At 44.1% G+C, this 27,261-nt stretch overlaps 3 protein-coding genes across 10 annotated transcripts in view; 1 reads left to right on the top strand and 2 right to left on the bottom strand.

Moving 5' to 3' along the window:
* HSD11B1 (hydroxysteroid 11-beta dehydrogenase 1) overlaps nt 1–3,127 on the bottom strand; it is a 39,566-nt gene extending 36,439 nt beyond the window's left edge. For both annotated transcript variants that reach the window (XM_069459409.1, XM_069459408.1), the window contains exon 1: nt 3,017–3,127. The gene's annotated coding sequence lies outside the window, so the exon portion shown is untranslated. The remainder of the gene's footprint in view (nt 1–3,016) is intronic.
* LAMB3 (laminin subunit beta 3) overlaps nt 1–27,261 on the top strand; it is a 120,043-nt gene that overhangs the window by 43,308 nt on the left and 49,474 nt on the right. Inside the window, exons 1-3 of one of the 7 annotated variants that reach the window (XM_069459404.1) lie at nt 11,090–11,153; nt 13,060–13,190; nt 14,421–14,528. The exons of the other annotated variants lie outside the window; for them this stretch is intronic. The gene's annotated coding sequence lies outside the window, so the exon portion shown is untranslated. Of the gene's footprint in view, nt 1–11,089; nt 11,154–13,059; nt 13,191–14,420; nt 14,529–27,261 lie in introns of those variants that run through there. 7 annotated transcript variants of the gene reach the window in all.
* Nucleotides 9,225–10,474, bottom strand: G0S2 (G0/G1 switch 2). Its single transcript, XM_069459411.1, has 2 exons — nt 10,347–10,474; nt 9,225–10,177 (listed from the first exon to the last, which is right to left on the bottom strand). The coding sequence occupies exon 2, from the start codon at nt 10,143–10,145 to the stop codon at nt 9,834–9,836; it is 312 nt and encodes a 103-aa protein (XP_069315512.1). The 5' UTR covers nt 10,146–10,177; nt 10,347–10,474; the 3' UTR covers nt 9,225–9,833.

Genomic DNA, 27,261 nt, shown 5'->3' on the forward strand with positions numbered 1-27,261 from the left:
ATTCTTCTGCCTAGTGTAGGCTGGGGTAGAGTGGGTGGAGGGGGGTATAAGCCAGGCTATTTGTATTCTAGGAGCTGAGCCAGGAAAAGGGACTGGGGAATCTCATCTCTCAGTATGGAGTCTTTCTCTAATCCCGCTGTTTCTACTTCCATGCCTAACTCCACCCTTTGTTGTATCTGGTGTCCCTCAGCCTGGTGTCTCTTTGGTCAGTTTCCCCAGAAAATAAACTTTTCTTCTGCAGTTGGAGTGGCTGCGGAGGGCAGGTGTCTCCTCCTATTTTTACTCCCGTTTGTCCCTCTGTTTTCTGAGGTCCCTGTTGCCTGATCCCTGGGACTCTCCCAGGCTCTGTGGCTTCTTGTGGGCTTCTCATCATGAGCCCTTGGGCATCAGCAGTGGCAGGTTTGCCAAGGCACTCATCACTGGTCCATCCTTCACACCTTCCAAGGGTGTTGGCATTCCTCCACTGCTGCTGTCTCTGTTGTTCCCGTTCTCTTTGTCCTTGTGGTTCATAGCATATAAATTCTTCCACTGTGGTCAGTGCATTTTGTAAGGAAGCAGAAATGAATGTTTATTCAGAGTGCCACATTGAACCTTAGATAGCTTTTTTTTTTTTTTTGAGTGGCCTGTCAGTCCTGAAAGGAGAGGAAGCTTATAACAGTGCCATCTTTTACTTCCCCTGAAGTTACCCGAGAGTCAAGAGCATGGAAATGAATCTTTTTATTAAATGATTTTAACAGAAGAAAGGGGGGCAAAATATTTCATTTGTTCATTCATCCATTTTTTTTTTCAAATATTTATTGAGCACTAATGAATGTCCAGAACTGTGCTAGGTACTGGGAATACAAAGGCTCAGTAATGTGTGGCATCTGCCTTTAAGGAGATTGTAGTCAAGTGTAAGGAAAGTAGGTGAGTAAATCGAAGCTCACAATAGTGTGATATATATACGATAATAAGAGTATGCGTGGAGTGCCATGAAAGTTCAGAGTGGGACATCCAAATCAGCTCACGGTGGCAGGAGAAGCTTCTGGGAAGTGGCCTTGAAGCTAAGTTTTGAAGGCTGAGTACAAGTTATGGAGATGAAGAAGTTGGGGAAAGGCATTTTAAGCAGGGGGAACTGCATATGTTCAGGCAAGAAGTCTAGAAATAGCAGGACATGGCCGAGAAACCTCAAGTGGACCGAAGTGGCTAGAGCGAGGGTCTGTGCTGGGGAGAGGCCTGCGTAAGGCTAGAACAGTCACTGAACGATAGATGTCCATGTTTGTCCAGAGCCTACCAACAAGTGATCCGGAAATAATATCTTATTCCCCCCGTGAATCTGAGCAAACTTAAAAAAATGTTATTTGTAAAATGAGGATAATATGGAGATTACATGAAGAGATGAGATATGTAACATGCTGAATCAATGGGAGGAATGTAAAATATTCTAGTGGTCCCCTGACAAATCTGCCTTAAATCTTTCTTCTATTCCCTAGTCTACTAACAGTTATAAAACAGATTCTGGAAAAGCTTAACTATTAGGAAAATCTTTCTTTTCCTTTCTATTTCTGCCAGACAAGGATTACTTGAACATCCTTTAACGGAATAGTGTATTTAATCAGCAGATGCAGTGTTTATGAACTCTTGGGCGTCTGGGGCACGTTCCTGTAAAGTTTTGGTGAGTTCTTGAGAGGCCCCTCGGTGGGACCAGGAGAACTGTGTTCCAGTCTCCCCGCTACCACTGACATACATGTGACCCAGGGCAAAGCCCTTCCCTTGCCTTGGCTTCAATTCCCTCACCTGGCAAACAAGGGGAATTAAATTAGATTACCTTTAAGATTTGTTCTAGCTCAGAAATTGGATGCAGGGAGCTTTTAGCTGTACTGAAGTTAGTATAAAGAAAGAGCTAGGATTTTTGGATTTTATTTTCGTATCATACCAAAGCGGGGAAGGTTGATGCTTTCAAATCTTGGCAAGAAAGCAGAAGTGAGATTGTTCCCTCTCTCCTTACCTTTCCCACCCTTCTTTCAGCTTCCAACTCTGATTAACTCACACAAACCCCAAAGAGCAATACTTGCACTAAAAATAGCACTTCAAGTGTATCCCTCTGGTATCGGTAAGCTCTGTTGGAAAAGGTGGAGGAGCAGGACTCTTAAAAGCCAACTGTTGTGAAAACACATCACCATCGTCTAAAGATGCTTAATGAAGCACGAGTCTAGCTATTTTAATCCCTCCAAGTGGCTGCATCAGTAAACCACAGCCCTCTGCTGATACGTCCATTGATGGCAAATGAGGGTTTGGGTAAGTGGTGAGGGTGGGGAACGGCACTTCCTTTTCCTGTCAGGGTTTCTCTAAATCCCTGTTGGAATTTTCTCTGACCAGGACCCTTTAAGGTACAGAGGAAGGTCAGTGTCCTGTGATTAAGGGATGGGTGAATAGCACATGAAGAATTTTGATTGATAAATTTAGGCCTCCCTTGGTCCATTAAATAAGACTTCTTGAGATCAAATGAGCCTTCCTCAAAGCTCTAGATCTCCATATTAATAATATTAAACTAGCTGATGATTGGATGCAACATGCAGATATCAGCACTTTTAGCAATTTCTAAGAAACAGCATAGCGTTTGTGCTCTGTCATCGGTTTAAAGCTGATTTTAAAAAATGCTTATGACCTGCAATCTTTGTGTGATTCCCAAAGAACATGCAGACATTTTTTACACTATCTTTGCAACTTTTTTGTTCCAACTTAACTTTTGTCTCAAAACGCTCAGAACACTCTCAGTGCCAGTAACCGACACCTGGTTCCATCTGGGTCGTACCGTATTTTGCCTCCCACACATTTGAAAGCTCATCGGGCATCTCTTCTTATTTTTTTGACCAGCATTTGACAATGAAATTACTCTTCAGCCCAGCCCTCCGGTTCATTTCAATAGAGTCATTATTTCAATTACTTTTTTTGGGGGGGGGGTGGGAGAGGACCTACTAGGCTCAGACACAAATGTCAATACCAGTATCTATAATGTGATTTTAAAAAGTCTTACCTTGAGGTTTCAGACAAGTTTGACTTCTTTTTATTGATCTTCTTTTCCCTTTTGCTTCTCTTCTCTCTCTCTGTCTCTCTCCTCCTCTGCCTTTCTTTCTGTTTCATCTCTCTCTTCCTTTGTGGTTTCCCACTCTTTGGGGAGGAGCAGGATTTCCTGCTCAGAAGTTGGTTGGTTTCTGGGAGGAGTCAGAAGACCTGATTCGGGACTGAACCCAGCTGGTCTGCCACCTGATACAAGAAGGTGAAATCCAGGCCAAGGAAGAGGGCCCTTATGCTAGGACTGAGCTGGCAGCCAGGAGGCACCTGTCGAGGGAGCCCTAGAGGGAAGCCAGAGTGGGCCAGTCCTGGGCATCAGGTCCCAGGGCTCCCCAAAGGACAGAGGAGCCCCCGAGGCAGCCCAAGATGGGAGTGCTTGGAAGTGGTCCTGGTTGCCCTAGAGACTTAGCCATTGCTATTGTTAGCTCTTAACATGGGAGAGACGTACCAGGCGGAGCCCCCATCCCACCCTGAGCAGGTGCTCACTCTCAGATTCCTGGCTTTGTCTCAGAGGAAGTTGCTGAAACAAGAACTGGGTTTCGGTGGATTTTACTTCTCTACCAGGAGAGACTCTAGCCATCCAATGCATTCCACCATCATTCATACCAATTAACGACAGAGAGTCATATCCCAGCTCAGAGGTTTGTGTTCTCTCTGCTAAGGAATGGACTACAGTGTATCCAAAAAAATTCACTTTCTTCATCTATTTATTTATTCACTTATTCAACGAATATTTCATGAGCACCTACTCTGTGCCAGGCACTGGGCTAGAGGGTCACAGTAGAGTGTTGAGCCAAACTGGACACAGCTGTGCCCAGGTGGAGGGTATAATCCGTGCGGTGGCACACCGGCTCCTCTGAGATTTGGGACCACGAGTTTAGAGGAAGGACTGGACTTGTTGGGTTCTGATGGCTCCACTGGGTTCAAGAGGTGCCACTGGGCAGCTTTTGGATAGTCACCCTCTGTTTCTCAGCCAATATGGGACATTGGCTCTTTCGATGACCCTTTTGCTTGCGTATCTGCATTATCCCTGTCCATAGGCTCCCAGCTCTTAGAACAGGTTGGAAGACTTTTTGGTCTTGTTTTTATTTCAGGGCCATTCGTTTCACTCAGAAAACCGTAAGTTCTATTGATTTCCTGCATATTTACTTTCTAAAGCTCTCTGAAAACGTCTAACCACATACTGGATATTTTCTAAGCTGCCAGTTTTCACATTTCAATTATTTTTTTTCTCACTAAATCCCCTAATTCATACTTGAGCCCATTAAAAGAAAGAAAAAATAAAGACAAAGTTTCTTTTACTTCAGCTATTGAGTCTACCCTAGAATACTCTTTGAAAGTTTTCTGAAGTCTATTTTGATTTTTACTTAGTTTATAATTTTTAATCTTTGTCCAATGTACCTTTAAAAGAACGGTTTCTGAAATTGCTTTTTGTATTGTATTTTCTATTTTTTTTTTTCCCTCTTAAGGCAATTTGTTTTTTATTTTACACAGCTGAGTTATTTAAATTTTTCTTTCTTATGCTGCTGCTTTTAAATATTTTTTCTCTAGTGGAAAGACTAACAATTAACTGAGCCGGTTGGTGCAGACCTGTAGTCTAGAACAATAAATACCTAATAAAATCCTGAATTGTGTAACAAATTTCTACCTGGCCATCTGAGGTTTAGGAAAATTTTTAAAAAAATAATTTTAATTATTGTGGGTGTATAATAGTTGTGTATGTTTATATGGTACATGTGATGTTTTGATACAGGCAGACACTGTGAATTAATTAAATCAGACTAATTGGGGTATCCATCACCTCAGGCAGTTAACATTTCTTTGTGTTATGAACATTCCAATTCTATTCTTTTAGCTATTTTTAAAGTGTACCCTAACTTACTGTTGATTATAGTCACTTTGTTGTGCTATCTAGGAAAATCTTTAACGGTAATTTTTAATATTGCTCCAGGCCAGGGTTTAACTTCAGCTTCTTTAGGGTTGCCTTCTGGTTTATCAACTTTGCAACATGATTGCTCTTTTCCAGAGAAAACTCTGAAGAAAGAAGTGGCTCATACAGAAAGTCAGGTAAAGCTGAGTGGAAAGAGAGAGAAATGAAAGGGAGGGCACTTCTGAAGGTAGCAGAGTCTTTGAGAGAGACCATTCTCAAGTTAGAATTCTGCTTTGAATTCTTAGCATACCAATGAAAGAAGCTAACTAATGACTCTTTGGGGTTTTGTCTCCTGGTTTTTCCAGGGTTCCTCTTAAATGTATTAATTTATTGATTTTGACATGTCAGAAGTTCTACACGGTAGCCATTGCTATTCAAACTCAAAATTTTTGCCCTTTACAAAGTAAGTATAAGAGTTAGGATTACGATGCCCTTTTATGTGGGAAGCAGGAGTTCTTTCAGAGGAGGCTGCAGGTTTGACAGAGAAGAAGCAAGAAAGATGAGAGAAGGCACTGAGTAAGAGTATGCCTGTGAAAAGTATCTTGGGTCCCTTTCTAAGCAAAAGTTAGGAAAGGACCGTACAACCCATGATCTGACAATCCTTGATCCCAGAATACAGACTAAAGGTGACCTTTCACACATCGACAAGACAGAGTGCTCTCATGAACATTTTGGAAGGGATCCAAAGCAGAGTTTGATTAATTGCCTTTTCCCAAATTGGTTACCAGTCTACTGGACCTCCAGCTGTTTTCCCTGAGGACTAATTTAGATTGGGTTGGTGACTCGACGAGTCTGTATCTCCATCCATTCCCTGTGCAACACTCCCTTCAGCCTATATTAGAAAGAAGACAATCCAGAAAAAGCCAAAAACACATAAAACAAGAGTTTAGACAAACAAAGGCAAAATGAGCAGGAGAGGAATAAGTAGTTTAGTGGTAAAAATATTTGTCAAATGGTATGCCTCCAAAACAAAAGGTCTAATGAACTTATACGAAGACCTATGTCCAACTGTCCAATGGTATACTTTCCAAACAAAATGCCTGATGACCTTATACAAAGGTCTAGGTATAATTGTTTACTAGAATATGCACCTGTAGACTAAAATTTCTGATTACTTTATACAAAGAGCTAGGTTGAATGATCTTGTACAAAGACTTGCTTGGTTCCATACAAATCACAGAAACAATGAGAACTCAGTGAAACTAGCTAAAGTTATTGTTGAGATCTACTTACCAGGCAGCAGATCTGAAGGACTTATGGAATTTGGGCACAAAGAGTACAGTAAGTATACCTGTTAGTCCAAGGTTCCCTGGACTACTGCCAAGCAAAGGTCTTTTAAAAAAGCGTTTTTAAATGATTAGAATTTTCAAAGAATGATGAAAGCACCACTTAATGTCCGAAATAAATCAAAAAAGGCAAACCTATTGCATATTACAGTAAGGGTGAGCTTTGCTGCTCAGTCTCCCTCAACAGAGTGGTCTGCTGGTCTTATATAGGGTTTTTTTGAAGCATGAAGTTCAGGGATTGGTGTACTTTGGTTTTTTATAACGCACGCAAACACTCATTCCCTTCCTTCTATATTCCTAATACTATAATATTACAGTTTTAATTAAATCAATAGTCAGTATTCATACTAATTGTTTGAGGCTGAGCAATGTAGTGTACTATAACTGCATTTGTTCTGTTCCTTGTTTAATTCCTGGGAGTTAATAATCACTTCATTTTTATTTGTGTGCTTTCTCAATTGTCCATGTTCTCCAAACCTTGGAGGCAAAAGTGGATTGACGTTATCTGTAGCAGCATGGTTATTTGTTGATTGCACTCTGAGATATATTTATTGGGGTGAGTCTATTCCTAATTGGTTGACTGTCAGAAGTGAGGGTCTATCACTGATTCGCTGGCTTGTAAAATCTTGTTAACAAGTGAATTATCATTGATTGGACCAATGAATTTTCTACTAGTTCTGGTTACCATGAATTTTTCAAATTTTTTCTAAGAATGTGGGAACTTTTAAATATTCTGAGTTGATAAATACTATTTGTTTTCATTAGAATATAGTGCAAGATATATCTAATAGAGCACAAAATCATATATGTATGTATATTAATACATCAAAGTATTGTGGTGTTTTGCAAAGAGCAAGGGTGTTTCACCGTGACCAAGTTTGAGAACTATTAGGTTCAATCACTAGGTTAAGGTATTTTCTAAGAGGCAAAAGCATTAGTTAGGGATACTTAATTAAGAAATAATTTATTTCTGGAATTAAATTTGTTAGTTTTAATAGTCATTGAGCAAAAAGGAAAAATGTTTGTCGACATGTTGAGAAAAAGAACAAAGAGGCATCGGAAATATAGAGAAAGGCAAGTGTTAGACAGGCAGGCCAGGGTGGGAAACATATCTCCTATTTGTTGTTTATACAGAATCCTGGCATCTTATAATTGAATGGGAGCTCCAAGTTCAGAAATCTGTCCAGTTTATACCAATCCTGGCAGCTGACTTCCAACCTCTGCTTAGATGGCTTTAGTAATTGGGAGCTTACTATATATCACAGGCAATTAATTATGTTTTTGAATTACTCTAATTTCTTAATGACCTAAGATCTGCCTCCTTGTAATCCTACTGGCTTGTCCTAGTTTTGCATTTTTGAGCCACATAAAATAAGTCTGATCCTCTTCAACAGGGCAGCTCTTCAAATATTTGAAGGCAATTGTCATATTGTTCTTCAGTCATTCTGTATGTTCTGTTCTGACAGGGTTTCTGGACTTTATCTCCCCTAGTCACTCTAAGCAGATTTTTTTTTGTCGAGGTCTCTCTTGAAATACTATAACAATAATAATAATATGATCACTATCATTGACTGAAAGCTTACTATGAGCCTGGTACTGCTCTAAGAACTTTGCATGTATGACCTCATTTAGTCTGCAGAATTACCCCCTGAGGTAGGTATTATTTTATAGATGAGGAAAAACTTTACATAAGTTGAGGCAGAGTTTAAGTAACTTGTCCCAGGTTTTATAACCAGCAAATAGGAGAGTCAGGATGCAAACCTAAGTAAATCCAGGCAGTGTGACTTGACTTCTTTGTTTCTAAACCTGACAGAATGCAAAGTATGACAAAATCATCTATTCTTCTCTTTTTCTGGACATTTTACTTCTACTAAATATATAGGCATTACCTATATATTTAGGCAATTGTATTTTATATATAGGCAAAAGCCCAAAATATAGGTATTACTTTCTAAACCAAAAATTGGTCTACATCATTTGATATATAGTTTGACAATGGTTAGAATACCTGTATTTGAAATCATACCTCTCTTGGAGAATTTGAGGTGTGTGGTTTTTCAGAAGATGTGGAGCCAGTGGGTGGGCAGAGCAATGTGAATAAACGTGCAAAGCACCAAAAGGAGGTAGGAATCAGGGTTCATACTGGGAGCCTGAAAAATCAGGCAAGAGGGCTGAAATGGAAGCAGATCTGATTGCTCTTTCCTTGGGCAGTGATAAGGACAAATTTAGGGGAGAGATGGCATTTGATCAGGGCCAGGAATGCTGGGGAGGCTCTGAGTTGGCAGAAATGGAGGTGTATGTATGTGTGTAGGTGGGTAGTCGGGGGCAGAGTCTGATCAGAGGCAATGGCATGAGCCATTGGTATGTTTGGCAAAAAATGCATAGCTGTTGATGACAAAAGTAAAACGTCTGTACCTGGTTAGGGTAGGTAACATTACAAAAGCAAGGAGAGTGGCATCAGGCATGCCCTTGGCCCTTGGCTACCTCTCTAAGAGCCCTGGTTTAAAATTTCCTTTGCTGAGCCCTATAGAGCCACTGGATTAGTTATTACTACGAGAAAGCTCTGTCCCTGGAGGAAGGGGACTCAGGTCTGTGTCAACCAGTCTTTTCTCTTTCCAGCCTGGAGCGTCTTACTATAATCTGGGCCCATGGGGAAGAAGGCTGGGTAGAGCTAGTCTCATCATCTGATTAGGTCTTCTTGGAAGCTTGCCTCTTTTCCTACCAGGTAGTTTTTCCTTCTTCTTTTCCTTCTCCTTTCCTCCCTTCTCCTTCCCTTCCCTTACCCACCCCCTCTAAAATACAGTTAGGAAGAAAGAGGTATCAGCCATGGGAACCTCAGGTGCAAAGGTGTGAGGGGCGGATATCTTTTCTGCCTTTGAATTATTCTTTCTCCCATTTACTTAACCTAGGTCAGAAGTTGATTTATTTTCTGATCTTAAAATGCTAAGGCTCATGGAACTTACATAAGTTTCTCTCTTCTCACCCCTAACAAGAAGCAAAAATGAGTCCTCAACAGACTTACAAGCATGCAATAACAATTATCAGAGAGTTCCCAGGCGAGAGGCAAGCGTTGTCTGACTGTCAGAAAGCCCCTGCCTCCACAGTGCTCAGGGAGAGACCCTCATCACAAGTATGCCCACCCTCCCTGCTGCCCATCCCAGGTCACCCCACCCCTCAGGAATGGATAATGAGATATGGTATAAAATTTATTTCAAAATGCAAAATGGTGGTAATAATAACAGTAATAAATAATATAAAAAGCATTTCCCCTTCCTCCCTAGTGCAAAATGGTACATGCATTTAGATAACTGAAAGATACACAGTTTTGGACACGTTGTCACAATGCAGTGCTGCACAGCAGCAAAACTCAATCCCAAACTCCTTTTGGTGGGTCCGTGCGGTAGGTCCGTTCTAGATGTCAGTTGCTTCTCCGAAGTGAGGGGGAACAGCAGACGGATGGCTCTTGCTCTCTCCCAGCTGAGTCAGGCTTGTGCGCGCTCAGTCTCTGTCTCTGTCTCTTTCTCTCTGTCTCTCTCCCCCGCTGAGCTGCTCTCCCACGGCTCCTAGGAGGCGTGCTGCCGGTGGGAGAGGGCCCGGCCGCAGAGGACGGCCTCCTGCTGCTTGCCTTTCTCCCGCAGGGCTTGCGTCCGGAGAGCCTGTCGCTCCCGGGCCGCCCGCAGCTCGGCGGCCGCTGCCTGCTCGTCCCGCAGGCGGCTGGCGGCGGTGAAGGGGCTGCACACGGTCTCCACCAGGCCGAGCAACACGCCGAAGAGCGCCAGCACGCTGCCCAGCACGTACAGCTTCACCAGCTTCCCCCTGGACTTCTGGGCCATCATCTGCTTGGCCAGAGGAATCAGCTCCTGGACCGTTTCCATCTCGGCTCTGGGCTCCTGGGGGCGGGAGTGACCTGCAGGAGGAGCTGAGCAGGACAGGGGGACCTTAAGCCACCGAAGGAGGACTGCAGCTTCCCAGGCACCCCTCCCTCAGCTTTTTGGGGGAGGGCCCGTAGGAAGGCGGCCTCCCCGGGACGCAGCGCCAGCCCCAGCCCGGATCCCCGCGCCCCCGGCGGGGCTCACCTTAGTGGCGCAGCGCGAGCAGGAGGCAGCGCGAGCTGGGGGCGGCGGCGGTCAGCGCGTCCCTGGGTCGGCAGGCCTCGGCGTTCTCCTCCTTCTCGGCAGCTGCAGCTCTTCCAGATGGAGACTCCGCAGCTGGCGTCTTATCGCCTACCCCGGACTCACTTTATATCTTTTCTCCGAGACCCGCCTCCTCGGCTTCCTGGCCTGAGCCAGCGCCGCTTGAGCCAGAGCGGGGAGGAGGGGGAGGAGGAAGAGGGGGAGAAAGAGGGGGAGGCGGAGGAGGGGGAGGCGGAGGGGAAGTGGGGAGAGGGTGGTGACTGGGACCTGGCGGGAGGTGGCCACGAGCTGCTCACGCCCCGACTGTGTGAGCTGCGGGACCCGGGAGCGGGCCACTGCGGCGGGGGTGCGCACGATGGCAGGCTTGCGCCTGGAGGTCCCACTCTGGTCGTGCACAGGGGGGAGGACCTGGGGCCCAGGGAGGTGTCCGCGGACATTTCTAACAAGACAACCCTTTCTCAGTGGTGTCGGTGGTGGGTGCACAGCTTGAAAAGAACCTCTAATGAGGGAATCTGGGGGTTCTACCAGAAGGAGAAAATTTTCATTTTTATTTGGAAGGGGTTGTCACCTTCCCACGTGTGTGGCAATGCTTAGGAGAAAGCAAGGGGGAGGGATCTGGGTAACAGAATAAAGCAGTATGTGCTCACACTGTTTCTTTCCTGCCCATTGTTTTTATTCAGAGGTGCATGCATCCTTAGAGTCACTTGATAGAAAGCTATTCGTGGAGGGTGGCCTTTTATGCACAGGAAGGTGTGTATTTGTGTGTGTGTGTGAGAGAGAGAGCAGGAGAGATTAGTCTCTGTGCCTGCAAGGAGTTTCTATACACACCTCTGTGTGTCCAGGGACAGCCATTAAACCCAAATTGTCCCCACTCCCACTTGAGAAGTGGATTTGGGGGCTGAGGGAGGCAGGGATAAAAGGGTGTTGTTGGTATAAGTTTGTCTGCAGGTCTAGAGTGGAAAGACTTCATGCTCTCCTCAATAATTGTTTGCCACTTCCCCTGCTCTTGGGGGACACCTTCACTGTGCCAGCTCAGTTTTGTCACAGAAGCAATTTAGAGGCAGAAGGATTTGGAAGAGACAGCTTAGGTAAGAAGCCAAAAAGTGGCGGTACTCTTGGAAGCAGGAGGGTATAGGATTAATTTTGACTAGGATTAAACATGATCCACTTGGAAGTGGGGTGATGGTTCCAATTTAGCTTTGGTTATTGACGTGCCAGAGCTGGCAAAGTAGGGGAAATGGGGAGGCTAACAGGCCAAAGGGCTCAAGCAGGGAAAGGGAGAGGGCAGGGGAGGAAGGGGAAACGGGATTGGCCGGAAAATTGCAAACGCCAGTGATGCAATCTTGCAACAGCCTTCTCAGTCAGTCAGGCTGAACCCCGAGGGGAGGGACAGGGCAAAGGGCTCAAATATTTTAGTTTTTTGAAATGTTAACAGTAACCTTTCTTTGGGGTCTGAGGCAATTTCCCAGACAAATCAGTTAAAAAAATGCAATAGCAGTGACTACCCTTTGCCTCGGCTATTATTTAATATTAATAGTAGTTCAGGTAAGGATTTGCATGTGGAGAATGGTCAAGTTTACCTGAGTAGCCTATTTAAAATTCTACATTTTAGTCTGTACACGAGCAGTCAAGGTGATCAGCAGCCAAATAGGGATTATTCCTGTAGGATTGTGTCTCCTGCTTATTGTTCTTTTAACCTTGTCGGACAGGAAAGTTCTGTAACAAGGGTCCAAGCCAAATAAGTTTAGTATTAGTCTTGGCATTTTCTGTGAATCTTCCTTATAATTCCGGAGCACAGCCTCTAACAACTGGCAGGAACGATTTGTCAGCTTTCCCAATATCTGTGAGTGTTCCAAACCGAGTGGCTTCTGGAAGAGCATGTGATGTGTGTCTTGACACGAGGGCTTTCACTCGGTTTCCATTCTGAAGGTGAATCAGCTGAGCTTTGGACCCAAAACTCCGAAATTGGCTTATAAGTATTTCCGGTGTTTCTGTAACTCAGAGACGCAAACCACACATCTTCCTAGGTCAGCAGGCTGTCATTTACCCGGGGTTCCCCATTCCTGTGACGTGTTAGGGCATCAGATGCGGTCCCCTCGTTCCTTCTTTGATAATTTGACTTTGATCACCAGGCTTCACCAGCGTGCTGGACAGAGGAGACAGCAGGTGTCATGGATGGAAGTCACCAATGGATTTGATATTCCTGGTTTAGGTGGTAGCTGTGACTGAGTGGGAGATCATGGAACTATAAGACTAAGGAATCTAGTGGCAACTCATGCCTAGGAGTTTCTGAGCACAGCTGTGTCTGGGTGGGCAAAATGAACCCAGCTCCTAGGGTAGAAAAGGGGGTTAGGTAAGGCTTGGAAACTAAACACATACTTTAATGGGACTGACATCACTTTTAGAGAAGTAAGGCATTGTGTTGCATCACGCAGGTGAGACGCAGGTCAGACCAAGCCAGATGGTGACCAACCATCGTGTATTGCTTAGGGTTGAGGGGTTTCCTGAGATGCAGTAATTTCAGTCCTAAAACCGAGACAGTCCCGGGCAAACGGAAACAGTCACTCTACCCTTACATCTATTCTAACATCTAATTCTTGCCATTTCTAAGAAGGCGGGAAGAGACAGTTTAAAATTTGTTTATTTTGCTTTGCAGATCCCTTTCTCCAAGACATTACGACACCCAGAGCCATCTGCAGAGGGAAAAATCACAAAAGGGGCAATGTGTGGTCTGAGGGGTAACTGCCTTGGGGATGGAAGAAACAGGAGACAGAGGCCTTTTGGATGGTTGGTTCTGTATGAGCTTCAGTTAATATGTTTTGTTACCAGCTGCCTGCTGTTTACACAAAGTCCCTGCCCACCCCTGGGATTCCAGGAGGCTGAAGGGAGGGGCTCATCATAGGAGATATGATAACACTATTTGTGTATCTTACGCCCCACTTGAAAAAAGTTTTTAGTCCATGAGCTACTTTCGTTTCATGTAGACTAGTTTTGGAAAGAAGGCTTCTCATCACTCACATATCAATGGATGATTTTGAAATTTACACGTCTAACTTTGATTTCTCTGGTCTTGTAGACTAGAGTTCTAGAGTCTAGACATTTCTTTACGGATACCCTGCAGTTATCACAACTTGACACCCTTGAAACAAGATTCCCCACCTTCTGCATACTCTTACAACCAGGCCCCCCTCTCAATATCCTTGTTTCTGTCAGTGGTATCTCCATTTTATTTGTTCTCTGGGCTTGAAATATTGTGGCAGCTTGTTAAAGAGGCCTTCCCAGACCACTCCACCCCACCACTCCCCTCCCAGGACCCTACTTTCAAGTTTTCTTCATAGCACTTGTTACCTGACTTTATATTGATGTAATTATTTGTTTGGTTTTGTGTAGTCTTCCACACACATGCAGAGTAAGCTTCATGAGGGTTGGGTCTTTGTTTTGTTATTTACTGTGTTCCCCGGTGCACACTGTAATCCTGGGCACATGGCAGATTCTCAGTGGGTGACTATGGGATTAGTGAATAGCTTCCTCAGTGGACCGTGAAGCCCTGCAGGGGAGGGACGATGTTGGTTATGTTTGCTACAGTCTGACTTTCAGTGGATGCTCAAAGAAGTACCCAGGTTTTCGGGTTAATAGCTTTCGGCCTTTAGTCCTCTTATCTCTAATCCTTCTCATTCTAATCCTTACCACCAAATTAATCTTCCTAAAATTTTATTTTTCATTGTTAATTGCCTGTTTCAAGCCTGAGATGACTTCTCATTGCCTACGTCATGAACTACTAGACTCTGCATGCTGAATTTGCTTGATCTAATATTTTTGGAATGCAGGATCTCTATGGCCCAATCTTCGCTACGCATCTAACTTCGTCTCCCATTCTTCTCCCACAGGTACCCTTTGCTCCACAAAGGGCTTCCTTTACAAGCCAAGAAACAATTCGTTCTCATTGCTGCAACCTCACTTTTACTCATACTGTTCTTCCTACCTGAAATGCTGTCCTTTCTTTCTTTTTTCCTTCAGGCCAAATTCAAGTTCATGTACTCCAAGAAGCTACCACTGCCTGTGACAGCACACCCGGATCTCTCCTTTCTGTGAATTTCAGCTGCCTTTGGGGCTCGTACCGCACAGGTTGGCACTCACTGTATTGTCTACTGTTTTATACAGTTCTCTCATTGTTCCCTGGGGGTTTGCCTCAGGTCTGTGGGAGACCAAAGCTTTGTGTCTTTCTTGGTGCTAACATATAACAAAGGCCCAATCTATATTGGTTACATTGACCAAAAAGTCAGTGCTGGGATAGAGATTGCAAAATGGCCAGTTAAGGCTCTTTGGGGAGGTTATTTTAGGCATAGTGACCTGTCCTTGGCTCAGAGCCTTAGAGTTGAAATTGCCCAAGTCCTGACAGCTTGGCTTAAGTCTCCCCACTCTGGCCTCCTTACCTTTCACTTCCACTCCCAACTTAGTGTCTGGCATTACAACCATTGGCTCACTCTGGGGCACTCTCCAGCCTGCCCCTGGGACTAATCAATGCTGAAGGACAGACTTTTCATAGACATTTTGCTTTTGTCCCTCATGGTTTCTGGTCAAGTAGAGCCACCAGCTGCTGGCGAGTGCAGACTGTGCTGGGAGCCCGGCACAGCCAAGAGTGGCATGGATTGGATCACCTGCACTTTGCTGTCTATATACCACCTCCAAATGGCAACACTATACAAATTTGAATCAGCATAAGAAATTTCCCCAAAGCTCAAATGCTAGTTGGACTTAAGAGTATAGGGCACTAGAGTTGAGCAGACTTGCGTTCGTTCAAGTTCTGACTCCTCCACTTGCTAGGGTTTGACTTTGGACAAGTGACTTAACTTCTCTAGCCTTTATTTCCTCATCTGTAAAGTGAGAGTGATGATAGCTCCTAATAAATGGGGTGTGGAGAAGGTAATAGCCCCTGCTAAATGGGGTGTGATGAAGACTGAGTGAGATAGAGCACGGCAAAGGTCTTAGTGGTGTCTGGCACAAATGAAGCAATAAATAAATTCTAGCTGTTATTATTCAGTTATCTTTGCCTCCTATTCCACGGTAACAATTCCCATGATCCTTTATTCTAGCCCAGGACATTGTATTTGCTAGGTGACATTTAGGCAGCTTCCCATAAGGTCCAGAAATATTTGTTGAAGCTAGTCATGCATCTGACACTGTGTTACTCTCAGTTATAGAAAGCAGACTACAAACTACTCTTGCCTTCAGGAAGCTTATAGTAGAGGGCACAGACCTGTCAATACGTTACTACAGTATACTAAGATGAGTACCATAATAGAGATATATGCCAGGCAAACAAGTAGAATAGAATGTGAAATGTGTTGATTCAATTTGGGGAGGAAGTGGTTGAGGAACTCTTGGGAGTGAATGATTCCTGAATGGCTTAGGATGTCCAAGGATGAACAGGATTCACCAAGTGGCTCTGGGAGGGAGTGGTGTTCAGGTTTAGAGGAGGCCTTAAATAAGAGAGGATTGCATTTAAGAAGGGAAGATGCCTGAGAAAGCATTGAGTGGCCCAAGAAAAGTTAGGCAAGACTCGTGTTAGAGCGTGAAGGATGGATTTTGGGAAATGAGGAAGAAGTAGCAGGCAAGAGCCAGAGGATAAATGGTTACGTAAATGATCCCATACTTATGTCATGCCCAGGAACTGTTGACCACTCCCTTCCTCTAGGAACACATTCTCCCAGCCTTCCATGACACCATATTCTAGTTTTCCTTCTATTCTGGACACATCTCAGTATCTTTTTCTCACTTTTCCGTTTTATCCAACCTATAAATGACAGCATTTCTCAGGACTCAGTCCTGGAGCCTCTCTCCGTATTCCGTGTTCTTTCTTTGGGTGATTCAATTCACTCCCAGGGCTTGCGTGACCGCCTCCTTGCAGATGATGTACAAATGTCAGCTCTAGACCTGTGTATCCCCCACCTAGTCTACATTTTGACTTAGATGTTTTGCAAGTATCAAACTTACCCCATCTAAAGTCAAATTCAGTTTATACCCTCTTGGTATAAAGGGCTCATTTCTAATGTGGTAGGCAGTATTCTCAGGTGGTCACCAAGATTCCTGGCCCCCAATGTGCAAGCCCTGTAGAATCCCAGGGACCCGTGTCAATGATGGGAGAGTCACTCCCATGAGTAGGTTATGTTACGTGGCACAGTTGATTTTAAGAAAGGGAGATTTTCCAGATGATCTATCAGGTGAGCCCTTCAAAGGAATTGAGCTTTTCCTGAAGAGGAGATTCAAAATGTGAAAGGAATTAAAAAATGAGGGATATTCTCCTTTGTTAACTTTGGAGATGGAGGGGCAATTTGAGTAGCTCCTGGGAGCTGAGAGTACCCCTGGTTAACAGACAGCGAGAAAATGGGACCTCTGTCCTACAGTCACAAGACATTGAATTATTCTGCAACCATGTGAGCTTGAAAGAAGACCCTGAGCCCTGGATGAGAATGCAGCCCACCTGACACCTTGCTATTAGCCTGTGACACCCTGAGTTGCTGTGTCCACACTGTTGACCTGCAGAAGCGTGAGCTAACAGATGGATGTTGTTTTAAGCTTGTAAGTTTGTGGTAATATGCTATGCAGCAATAGAAAACTAATACAAGTAGCATGCTGGGAGCTCTGCCTGTGAAGACAGGAGAAAGCCAACCCTTAGCTTGATTGGGGAAAACTACCCAGGGTGGGAGAATCTGGCTTAGATTTGGTGGTCGGTCCATCATCATAAGCACTTACTTGCAGATACCTGTACTCCCTTGCCCTACTCTGTTTCTTTTATAATATATTCACCTAGAAAGACTCAATCATGGTTGGAGTTAGCTGTTTGCTTTATATAAACCTGTACCTAAGCAGTTTACAGTTGCTGGAGAAAATTACCCAACCAGGTTATTTATTTTCTATAAATTTAAGATCACAGATCTCAAATGGGTATCTAGCCATAACTTATTATGTTTCCCAAATAAATTGCTTTTATTACTCTCTGAAAGGATTTTTTCATACTTTCTTCCTGCTTCCCCAACTGGCTATATCCTCTTCTTCCCTATTATGTCACGCACTGGTGAAATGGAAGGATCAGACTGGAGCTATCTCATCTTCCCACTCCCGAATCTATTCATCAGTACCCATATGCTCTGCCTTCTCTCACGTTGACATGGAAAAAGCATCCCCGATTCTTTCTATGTAAAGCTACCCCTCCATCTCATCCTGGCCCATTTATTTAAGGGTCTGGGAGTCCATGAATAAGTTAGGCTGCCTTGGGCTGCAAGTAGGGAAAGCTTTATATCTAATTCAAAAACAGATTAAACAATAAGAAAAATACATTATTTCACAAGACATGGACTCCAGGATTGGTTAATTCAGTAGGTTAACACTGTCAAGAATTCAGGCTCTTTTTATCTTTCCACTATGATAGCTTCAGCGTGGAGGCTGGCCACAGTTACCTCTCATCATGGTGCTAAGATAGCTGCCACAATTTCAGGCATCATATTCTATATGACAACATGCAATAAAAGAAGAAAGGCTGTTCTTTTTTTTTTTTTTTTTCAATCAGCAAGGAAATTATTCCTATGATCCCCTCAGAGACTTCTTTTCATTGGTTAGACTGGATCACATGTCCATCCCTAAGACTACTTTTACAGGAAAGGATTAGTTGGCATCATAAGCTTAGACTAGTGGCTCTCAAATGTTCTCCCAAGGACCAGCAGCAGCACCACCACCTGAGAACTCATTATAAATGTAAATCCTTGGGCCCCATCCCAAACCCACTGAATCAGAAATTCTGGATGGGTGCTAGCCATGTGTGTTTCTAAAAGTCCTCTAGGTAATTCTGATGCACGCTAAAGTTTGAGAACTACTGGTGCTATGGTATGAATGTTTATGCATCCCCCTCTTCCAAATTTATATGTTGAAATCGAATTCCCAATGCAATGGTATTGATAGGTGGGGCCTTTGGGAGGTGATTGGATGATAAGGGTGGAGCCCTCATGAGTAGGATTAGTGCCCTTATATAAGAGGCTGAAGAGGGCTGATTTGTCCCTTCCATCATGTGAGGACACAGCTAGAAGGCACCATCTGTGAAGCAGGGAGTGAACCCTTACTTGATACTGAATTTGCTGGTGCCTTGATCTTGGATTTCCTAGCCTCTAGAACTGTATGAAATATGTTTCTATTGTTTGTATAATACGTTACTCAGTCTAAGGTATTTTGTTATAGCAGCCCAAACAGACTAAGACAATAGGTTTAAGTGAATCAGGATTTAGCTCTGAGCTGAGGATAGGGCCACTGCCCTGAGAACTTGAAGAACACTGGGGAGTTTGTTTTTTTTTTTTTTTTTTTTTTTTTGAGACAGAGTCTCACTCTGTTGCCCAGGCTAGAGTGAGTGCCGTGGCGTCAGCCTAGCTCACAGCAACCTCAAACTCCTGATCTCAAGCGATCCTCCTGTCTCAGCCTCCCGAGTAGCTGGGACTACAGGCATGCACCACCATGCCCGGCTAATTTTTTCTATATATATTTTTAGCTGTCCATATAATTTCTTTCTATTTTTAGTAGAGATGGGGTCTCGCTCTTGCTCAGGCTGGTCTCGAACTCCTGAGCTCAAACGATCCGCCCACCTCGGCCTCCCAGAGTGCTAGGATTACAGGCGTGAGCCACCGCGCCCGGCCAAGTTTTTTAAAAACACAAAGAGGAAGGTGGAAGTATTGATATTCTTGGCTGCCATAACAATACTTAAAACTCTGTGGCTTAAACAAAAAGAAATCTACTTTCTAACAATTCTAGAGGCTGGAAGTTCAAGATAAAGGTGCTGGCTCGTTTGGAGGCAGGAAAGGAGGGAGAGGCAGCATGAGTGAGCTCTCTGGTGTCTCTTGTTATACGGACACTAATCCTATTGGATTGGGCCCCCACCCCTATGATCTCATTTAACCTTAATTACTTCCCTAGAGACTCCATCTCCAAACACAGCCCTACTGGGGGGGCTTAGTGCTTCAACCTACGAATCTGGGGTGGTGGTGGTGGGAGGACACGAACATTCAGTCCACAACATTGGGCATGGATTTAGGATAGGAAGTCAACCTCCTGTCAGATCTTTCCACTCTCCTGCATCATCACTTTCTCCCTCTTTATTAGAGTATGTTTCACCAGCATACAAATGTACTCTAAACTCTGTATCTTAAAAACCCTAGTCCATGACCCCACATCATTATCCAGCTGCTGCCAGAGTTCTTTGCTTCTCTCATAACTCAAACGGTTTATTAGTAGTTGTCTACAAACACTGTATCCACTTCTTCACCAACGCATCACTGTTTTACCCACTCCCATTAGCGTTACTGCTCCATTAAAATCGAATGGTACTTTATTGATTTTTTTTTTTTTAGCAGCCAACAGATATGATCATTTCTTCCTCATAGAAACATTTTTTTTCTCTTTATTTCAGGAACACCACTCTCCTGCTTTTCATCTTACCACATTACTATCTTCCTCCTAGGTCTCCTTCCTCACACCCTTCTCCTCTATCATGCAGTGGTTCTCAACCCTGGATGCACATTAGAATCACCTGGGGAGCTTTTAAAATTCGTGAAGACCAGGTTGGGCGCCAGACTAATTAAATCAGAAGTCTCTCCACGCAGGTCCCAGGCATCAGTGAGTTTTAAAGCTCCACAGGTGATTCCAACGTTCAGCGGAGGTTGAGAGGCACTGCCCTTAGTGTTGGAGCCATCCAGGCCCTTACACGATCCCTCACTTCCATCTGTGTTGTTTCCCTGGGTCGGTGATTCTCGGCCCTGGTTCCACTTTAGAATCATCCTGGGAGCTGTTAAAAACTACCATTGCCTGGGAGTTCCCCAAGATGAATCAACTCCGAATTCCTGGGGTGATTTTAGTGCGTAGCCAGAATTGTGAGCCACTTTCTAGACGATTTCCTACAGTTCCATGGTTTGGGATGTTCTCAGCGCTCCCTACAGAACTTTCCTCAGTGAGGGAAATGTTCCATGTCTGCGCTGTCCACTGTGGTAGCCACTACTTGCATGTGGCCCCTGAGCACTTGACATGTGGCTAAAGTGGTGGGTGAACTGAATTTTTAATTTCATGTAATCTTAATTAATCTAAGTTTAAATTAAGCACTTGTGTGCGGCTGGTGGCTACTGTACTGGACAGCACAGCTCTATATGCTAATGATTTTGAAATTTGTTTGTCTCTCCTGGGCTCCAGGCTTACATATTAAGCTGTCGGATTGGCATCTCTTCTTGGATAACAGGGTGTCTTTAACCTAATACCTGCCAAATGAAATTCTTGATTTTTTTTCTTCAAAACTCCATCCACTTGTCTCCATGTCCACTGTCTCCAGCCTAGGCCAAGGTGCCATCATTGCTCCCATAGGACGGTCAAAGCTAACAGTCATTGCACCCTTACTGTGTGCCTTCTGAGACCTTTGTGTGCGTTAACTTATGAAGCCTACAAACAACTCTGTAAAGTGGATAAACTATTATCCCCATTTTTCAGATGGGGAAACAGAGGAAGAGAAAGCTTAAATAAGGTGCCTGGGATCACACAGCTGGTCAGTGACAGAGATTCCAAACCAGACAGTCTGGTGCCAGGGTCCATGTTCTTCACCATTCAGTGCTCTGTCTCTCTGGCTGGTTCCAAGGCCCTGTGTTTTCTTTACGCTAGTTACATGTTAGAATCACCTGAGGAACTTTAAAAAATACCAACTCCTCAGCCCCATCCCAGACCAGTTAAATCTCTTGGGGTGGGGCCTAGGCAGCAGAAATTTTTTTTTAAATTCCAAAAAATTCTCATACATAACTAGGGTTGGGAGCCATTTCCTCTATGTGACCTGGCCCCTGCCTGCCCCTCCTGCCCTAGTTTCAACCCTCTCCCTCGCTCAGGCTGTTTCCACCCCTTCTTCCTATGCTTAGAAGAGGTCAGGCTCTTCCTCCGCCTGGTGTCACACCTTTCTGGTATCTTCTGGGGATCGAGTATGACTTTAGGGGTCCTACTCCCCAAAAAGATGAGGGTTCCTTCACCATGTCTATGTAGATCATATGTTCCTGCTTTGCTTTGGGGGCCAAAAGAGGCTGGAGAGATTGAAGGCAGCGTGGAGAAAGGGTTCCAAGAAAACTAGAAGTGTTTGAGGGCAGCAGCAACCAGAATGGATTTGAGTGTTAGCATCTAAGCCTAGAATTCTCAGAATTCTGTTATTTGGATAGTAGAGGAAAGAGGGACTCTTAGATGGCTTTAGAAGTTGAGGTTACTCTGGTTGCAAAATTAATAAATTATTTGGTAATTATGTGTTTAATGCCTGGGCCCCATGAGACAGTGCTTGTGTCTGACTTGTTTACTGCTGTGTTGCTGGGTCCCTGGCATCTGGTGGGTGCTCGATAAATATTTGTTGAGTGGATGAATGGTTCTGGATATTTCTGTGTTTCTGGGTCATAAGTCAGAAGAGTCTGCTGAAATGTGATGAAGAAAACTGGAAGAAAAGTCCAGGCCCTGAGAACGAGTACCAGAGAGAGCTGGGGGTGGAGGAGTGTCAGTACAAAGACTGATTTGCTGGGAGGGTTCAGATCCACAATCCAGACCCCCAGAACCACTGGGGGCTAAGGAGCACTGTCAAAGACCCAGATGAAGGACCAGAAAAGCAGCAGATTGGACATACGGAGGCGGGGGTCGATGAGAGCAGCTGCCTCTCGATGCTCATGTCGTCCCCTGTGATGCTCTTGAACCCCAGGCAGTGGACTTGGAGAAATACACATTCCTGGACCCCATTTGATTATGGGGAGGGGCTCTTAGTGTACTGTGCTTGGTGCTCATTGGCCAAGGATTGGATGGGCATGAAACCGCCAGTGGGCCACGTTGCCATTGGCAGCACAGGGACAGGCAGTGACTGATAGACATTTTGCCACACGAGTTTCCTGACTCTTTGGGAGTGACATAGCGTCCTAAGAACACTAGGGATTCTTGCTTCCTAAGGCCCTCTGTGCACCTGTGCCTTCCTCGCCCCTAAACCCACATTTGCCTCTTTCATCACCTCTCAAAGTTCTAACAGCTGGGGCTTAAGGCCTTGAGTGCCTAGATCTATGGGCCTGGCCCCAGAACTATTTCAGTTCCAAATACCAAAAGGCCCCCCAGTTTGGTTCCTGGCATTCCAATCCCTAAATACCAGCCATGATGGATAAAATAAGAAGTTGGCATATAACTCAAGGCTGCATAGGCTTTGAATTCTGCTGATGAGTGGATCAGTTCATCATGAATTTTCCCAGGTTCCTATTATTAGGGGAGAGAAATTGGTATTTCTTTTTCTGGGTGATTTTCTCTCTAAGTTGTCCTGAGAAGGAGTTACAGAGTAGTATTCATGGCATCATATTCTTTAAGCATTTTTTATATTTGGTTTTCCCTTACCCTGTGAATTCATGCTATCAAATCAGTATCTGCTTATTGAGTACCTACTATGTGCAAACACTGGGCTGTGCACTCAGTGGTTACCCTTGACCTCAAAGAGTTTACAATCCATATTTGGGGCAAAATCACAAAATAATTAACAATTGAACAAACATAAGTGCGCAAATTTGAGGTATTTAGTAAAGGGATTTACAAATCAGAAGGGAACTTATTGCTGATTGGGTTGTATAGGTGAGGTCCGCTTGCTAAAATTAGGGAAGAATTTACAGAGGATACCAGAGAAGCTACCACTGACCAGGAATCTGATCTGAATCTTGGATTTACGACTTTGCCAAGTACACATGAGGTGGACAGGGCAGTGTAGACAGTCAGTGTTGGACAAATAAAACCTAAGTGTGCTCAAGGAAGCAAGTTGCTGAATCAAAGCACGTGAGTGAAGAAGTTTGTGTGAATCAGGGCCTAAAATGCAACTTCTTCATCTGAACCCTGAGTGTCCGGCCGAAGACTGTAGACTTTAACCAGAACATGATGGAGAATGTGCGGGAAATCCGTTTACAAATCCAACGCATAGTAAACAAAGCACAAGGCAAAACTATTAATGAAAAGATGAAATGTAGCAGGCAAAAGTGCACAGGTGCACATGTGTGTCTGTGTGTGTACATACCCACACACATCTTGAGAATGGCACAAATTCAAGAGCGGGCAACCTGTTTTAATGACATTTAACTTAAGAAAGACAGAGTTGTTAGTGTATCTACAAGCTAACTATGGGTCAACGATGTGACTTGGCTGGGAAACACTTTCTGCACCTGAGGCTGCAGCAGTGGAGTTGTCCCCAGAACAAAAGCCATTTGCCATGCTGTTTTCCCCAAGTCCATGAAGAGAACTGCTCTGCTAAGTTCCACGAAGGGAACTGCTCTTCCCATGTGCTGTTTACAACCAGGTTTTTCTTGGACTCAGGGCAAACTTTACTTTCTCAGATCATTGTGCATCTTCATGAAGAGTTTGCTGAGCCACTTGAAGTGACACTTTCAAAAGCTGTCTGGGAGAAAAGTATTGGTGTACAACCAGAGTGATCAGTTGTTCCAATTTGCCTGGGAGTGAAGGGTTTTTGGGACGTAGAACTTTCAGAGCCAAGATGATGGGAATCCTGTGCAACCCAGAATGGTTGGTCATCCTGCAACAGACCAGAATCTTCTCCTTGAAGCCCTGCTGCCACCCGCAGTGGTGTTTCTCTTAGAGACTGAAGTGGCATACATGTCTCATAGATATATACCATTTGGCTGTAATTTGCAGAGGTCTCATCTATGTTTTTAAGGGTTTCCAGGTGGGGGCATTCTTGTCATCTTCTAGGTTTTGCAAATCTAGAATATTCACCACAGGTGCTTTTCCTACCAGTTTCCTTGAGGTTTTGTTTTCTACAAATTATCCCATATGACATTTTCTTTTTATGAAAAATGGATTGCTTCAATCTTGGGAGGTTAAATGTTGTAGTGAAAAGAGCATGGACTTTGGAAGCTTAAAGATCTGCCCATTGCATTCTGGTTTTACCATATGCTAGTTGTGGTAGGTAGACAATGCTGTGTGTTCACCATGTCCACCTTGTTTTCCTCTGAGGATCACTGAGGAGCCCTGTGAGTAGTTCTGGCCAGTGGGTTGTAAGCTGAAGCATGGAATGAGTTGGGGGGGGGGTTCCTCTGTGCTGTCTCTAACCTTGCTGCCAAGACCTTAAGGCCTTAAGGCCACGTGTCCTGGTTAGTGCAGCTACAATATGGCAGAAGTCCCAGCGTGACTGTGTGGAACAGGGGCCCCCTCCCCTGACCTTTGCCTTGCAGTTTCTTTGTGGGAGCAACATATTAACTTTTGTTAAGCTGCTGAGATTTTATGGCTAATTTATTGCTACAGCATAGCATATCCTAAAACACTGGCTCTGTGACCTTGTACAAGCTACTTAATAATGCTATAAAAAAGAAGATAATAATATCTCCTTCAAAGGGCCATCTTCAAAGGACAGCAGTGATGCTTAAATGAGATACTGTGTGCATGCATGTGTGTGTGTGTGTGTGTGTGTGTGTGTATATATATATATTGCTTAGCCTAGTGCCTGGTATATAGCAAGAGTTAGGAAATTATTTTGTTCCCTTCTATTCTCTCAATGCACAGTGATTTCTCTCTGGAGTAGTACTTAAACAAGGCAGTAACTGTGACGTACAATGCCCAAGAAGCACTCATGCAGTCTCCAGATGGTGGAGGGATAGGCCCATCTTTGCACTGTTGGTTCAGTTCTCAGTCCTTTACCTGGAGTTGCATTTGACAAAGGGACTCTTTCCCCAGAGGGTGACACCATGATGTCAAGGCATCCAGAACCCAGGGAACGTGTGCTCACTTCAAAGCATCATATTTTGGGAAGATTATTAACAGATGGAAGACCTTCTAGAGGAAGACAACCATGTTAGGAAAAGTCTGGAAGTTGTGGGACTGGGTGGACAACTTACCACAAGTGAGGTTGCCAGAATTAGCGAATAAAAAGAGAGAAAGCTCAGTAAAATTTGAATTTCTGATTAACAATAAATAATATTTTAGTATGAGTATGCCCCATGCAATATGTAGAGCCTACTTACACCAAAAAAGTATTCCTTGATTATCTGAGATCCAAATTTAACTGGGATTCTTGTATTTTATCTGGCATTCCTAGCTATGGGGAGCTTATGGTCTCTTGTTGGAGACCATGCACATACATGACATAGAGATGTAACATCACAGTCTTGAACATACATGCGTATTTATACGTGAACAATGTGAGCTGCTGGATATACAGATTTCTTAGTTAGCAATGGAAAAACCAGGATCAGTTGGCATTATTATGGGAGAAATGTGCAAATTTGGATGAGGGTGGTCATTTTGGTTATCCTCACTTCTTCTTTCTCCCAAAATATAGATAAACGGAGAACTGACTCTATTTCTTTCTTTTTGGTTTGCCCTAGTACGTGAAGCAGGAAGATAAGGTGCTGGTAGTTACTCCGCCCTCCCTCCCTTCGTGCCTTCTTTCCTTCCTCTTTCGCAGTTTATCGGTGCAGACATTTATTGAGGAACTGTGCCACGTGCTCTCCTGACGTAACAGCTCCTGCCCCAGGAAGCAATACTTAACAAGGGGAAACCATTATCTTGTAAAATCTGTGACGATTTAGAAAACTTACAGAGCAAACTCTCAGGCAGTCAGTGGGTTTAGCGGAAGCGCTTTCAGGTGAAGTAGGGATCAGAGGATGCACTGATCACAGACCACTTATAGTGGACAAAAGTCACTCTTCTTGCTCTGAGTCTTTCTACTTTATTGTTACTGATTATTCTAGTAAAAGACACTCATTATGGAAGATGAGAGCGCATAAAGAAATAGAAAGAAATGGGAAATGCTAACAGTTTGGCTCTTTTCTCCTTGTTTTCTGAGTACTTTTTTCCTGTAAAGTAGATTTAATAGTACCTCCTAAACATTTCCCAAAGTTATAAAAATCTTTTTATCGATGGTTTGGATCAGAAGGGGGTCAGTTTTGAATTCTGCTTTAAGGGGGAAGAATTAGATTGGGTAAGAACTTAGCACCCTTGTCTGCTGGGAGGCTGACCAGACTTTGATCTGTGAGAGCACAGGGCCGGTGAGAAGAGCCTTTTCTCTACTGCCCTTAGACTGTGTTAGATCCGGTTCCCTTTGGCCCCAGGAACAGAGAGGCAGAGTCACTGAGGCAGCAAAAAGGCAAAGGAGTTTATTAACTAGCCCCGGGCCAGGGTCCAAATTCCAGAGCACCAACGCAGTGGCCTCTCCAGGAACTAGGACCCCGCCCTGGGGTAAAGATTAGGCTTTTATACTTTTCTGTATGCTAGTTTTCACACGACACGTTATTCTGCGCATAACACGTTAGTCTGCACATGACATACCAGTCTGCACACGACACACTAGTCTGCACACGACACACTAGTCTGCACTTTATCCCCCTTCAGTTTATTTGTTCCTTTTGTTTAGAAGTGGCTGATCGCGTTGGCTTTAGGTTTGTTGACTCTAAGTTTCGGACTTTTTGCACTGGCGCCAGTTGTAGTTAACATCATCCAGGGAAAGAGGAGGGTCTCCGATGGGGGAGGGGAGCTGTTGTTGCGTACCTTCTAGTTTTTGGTTACAAGCGATACTGGGAACACACGCCCTGCACAAGCCGTTCATGCGCTGATCATGTCTTGCTCTTCTTATTTATTTAGTTGGTTGGAGGGCACCTGGATTCTCCAGTCCTTTATCAGAAAGCAACTTGCAGTTACCTCCCCGGGGCTTTGTTTTCCTTTACTTTAGTGAAGCCTGCCATGGCTCCACTTACGCTAAGCACCAAGCCAGCAAGCCATATATACAGAAGCAGAACTAGGCTTCTCACATCCAGGAAGCCTAGCCTATCATGGAGTTACCTTTGTTCTT

This window comes from Eulemur rufifrons, chromosome 27 (genome assembly GCF_041146395.1).
Source record: "Eulemur rufifrons isolate Redbay chromosome 27, OSU_ERuf_1, whole genome shotgun sequence".
NCBI lineage: Eukaryota > Metazoa > Chordata > Mammalia > Primates > Lemuridae > Eulemur > Eulemur rufifrons.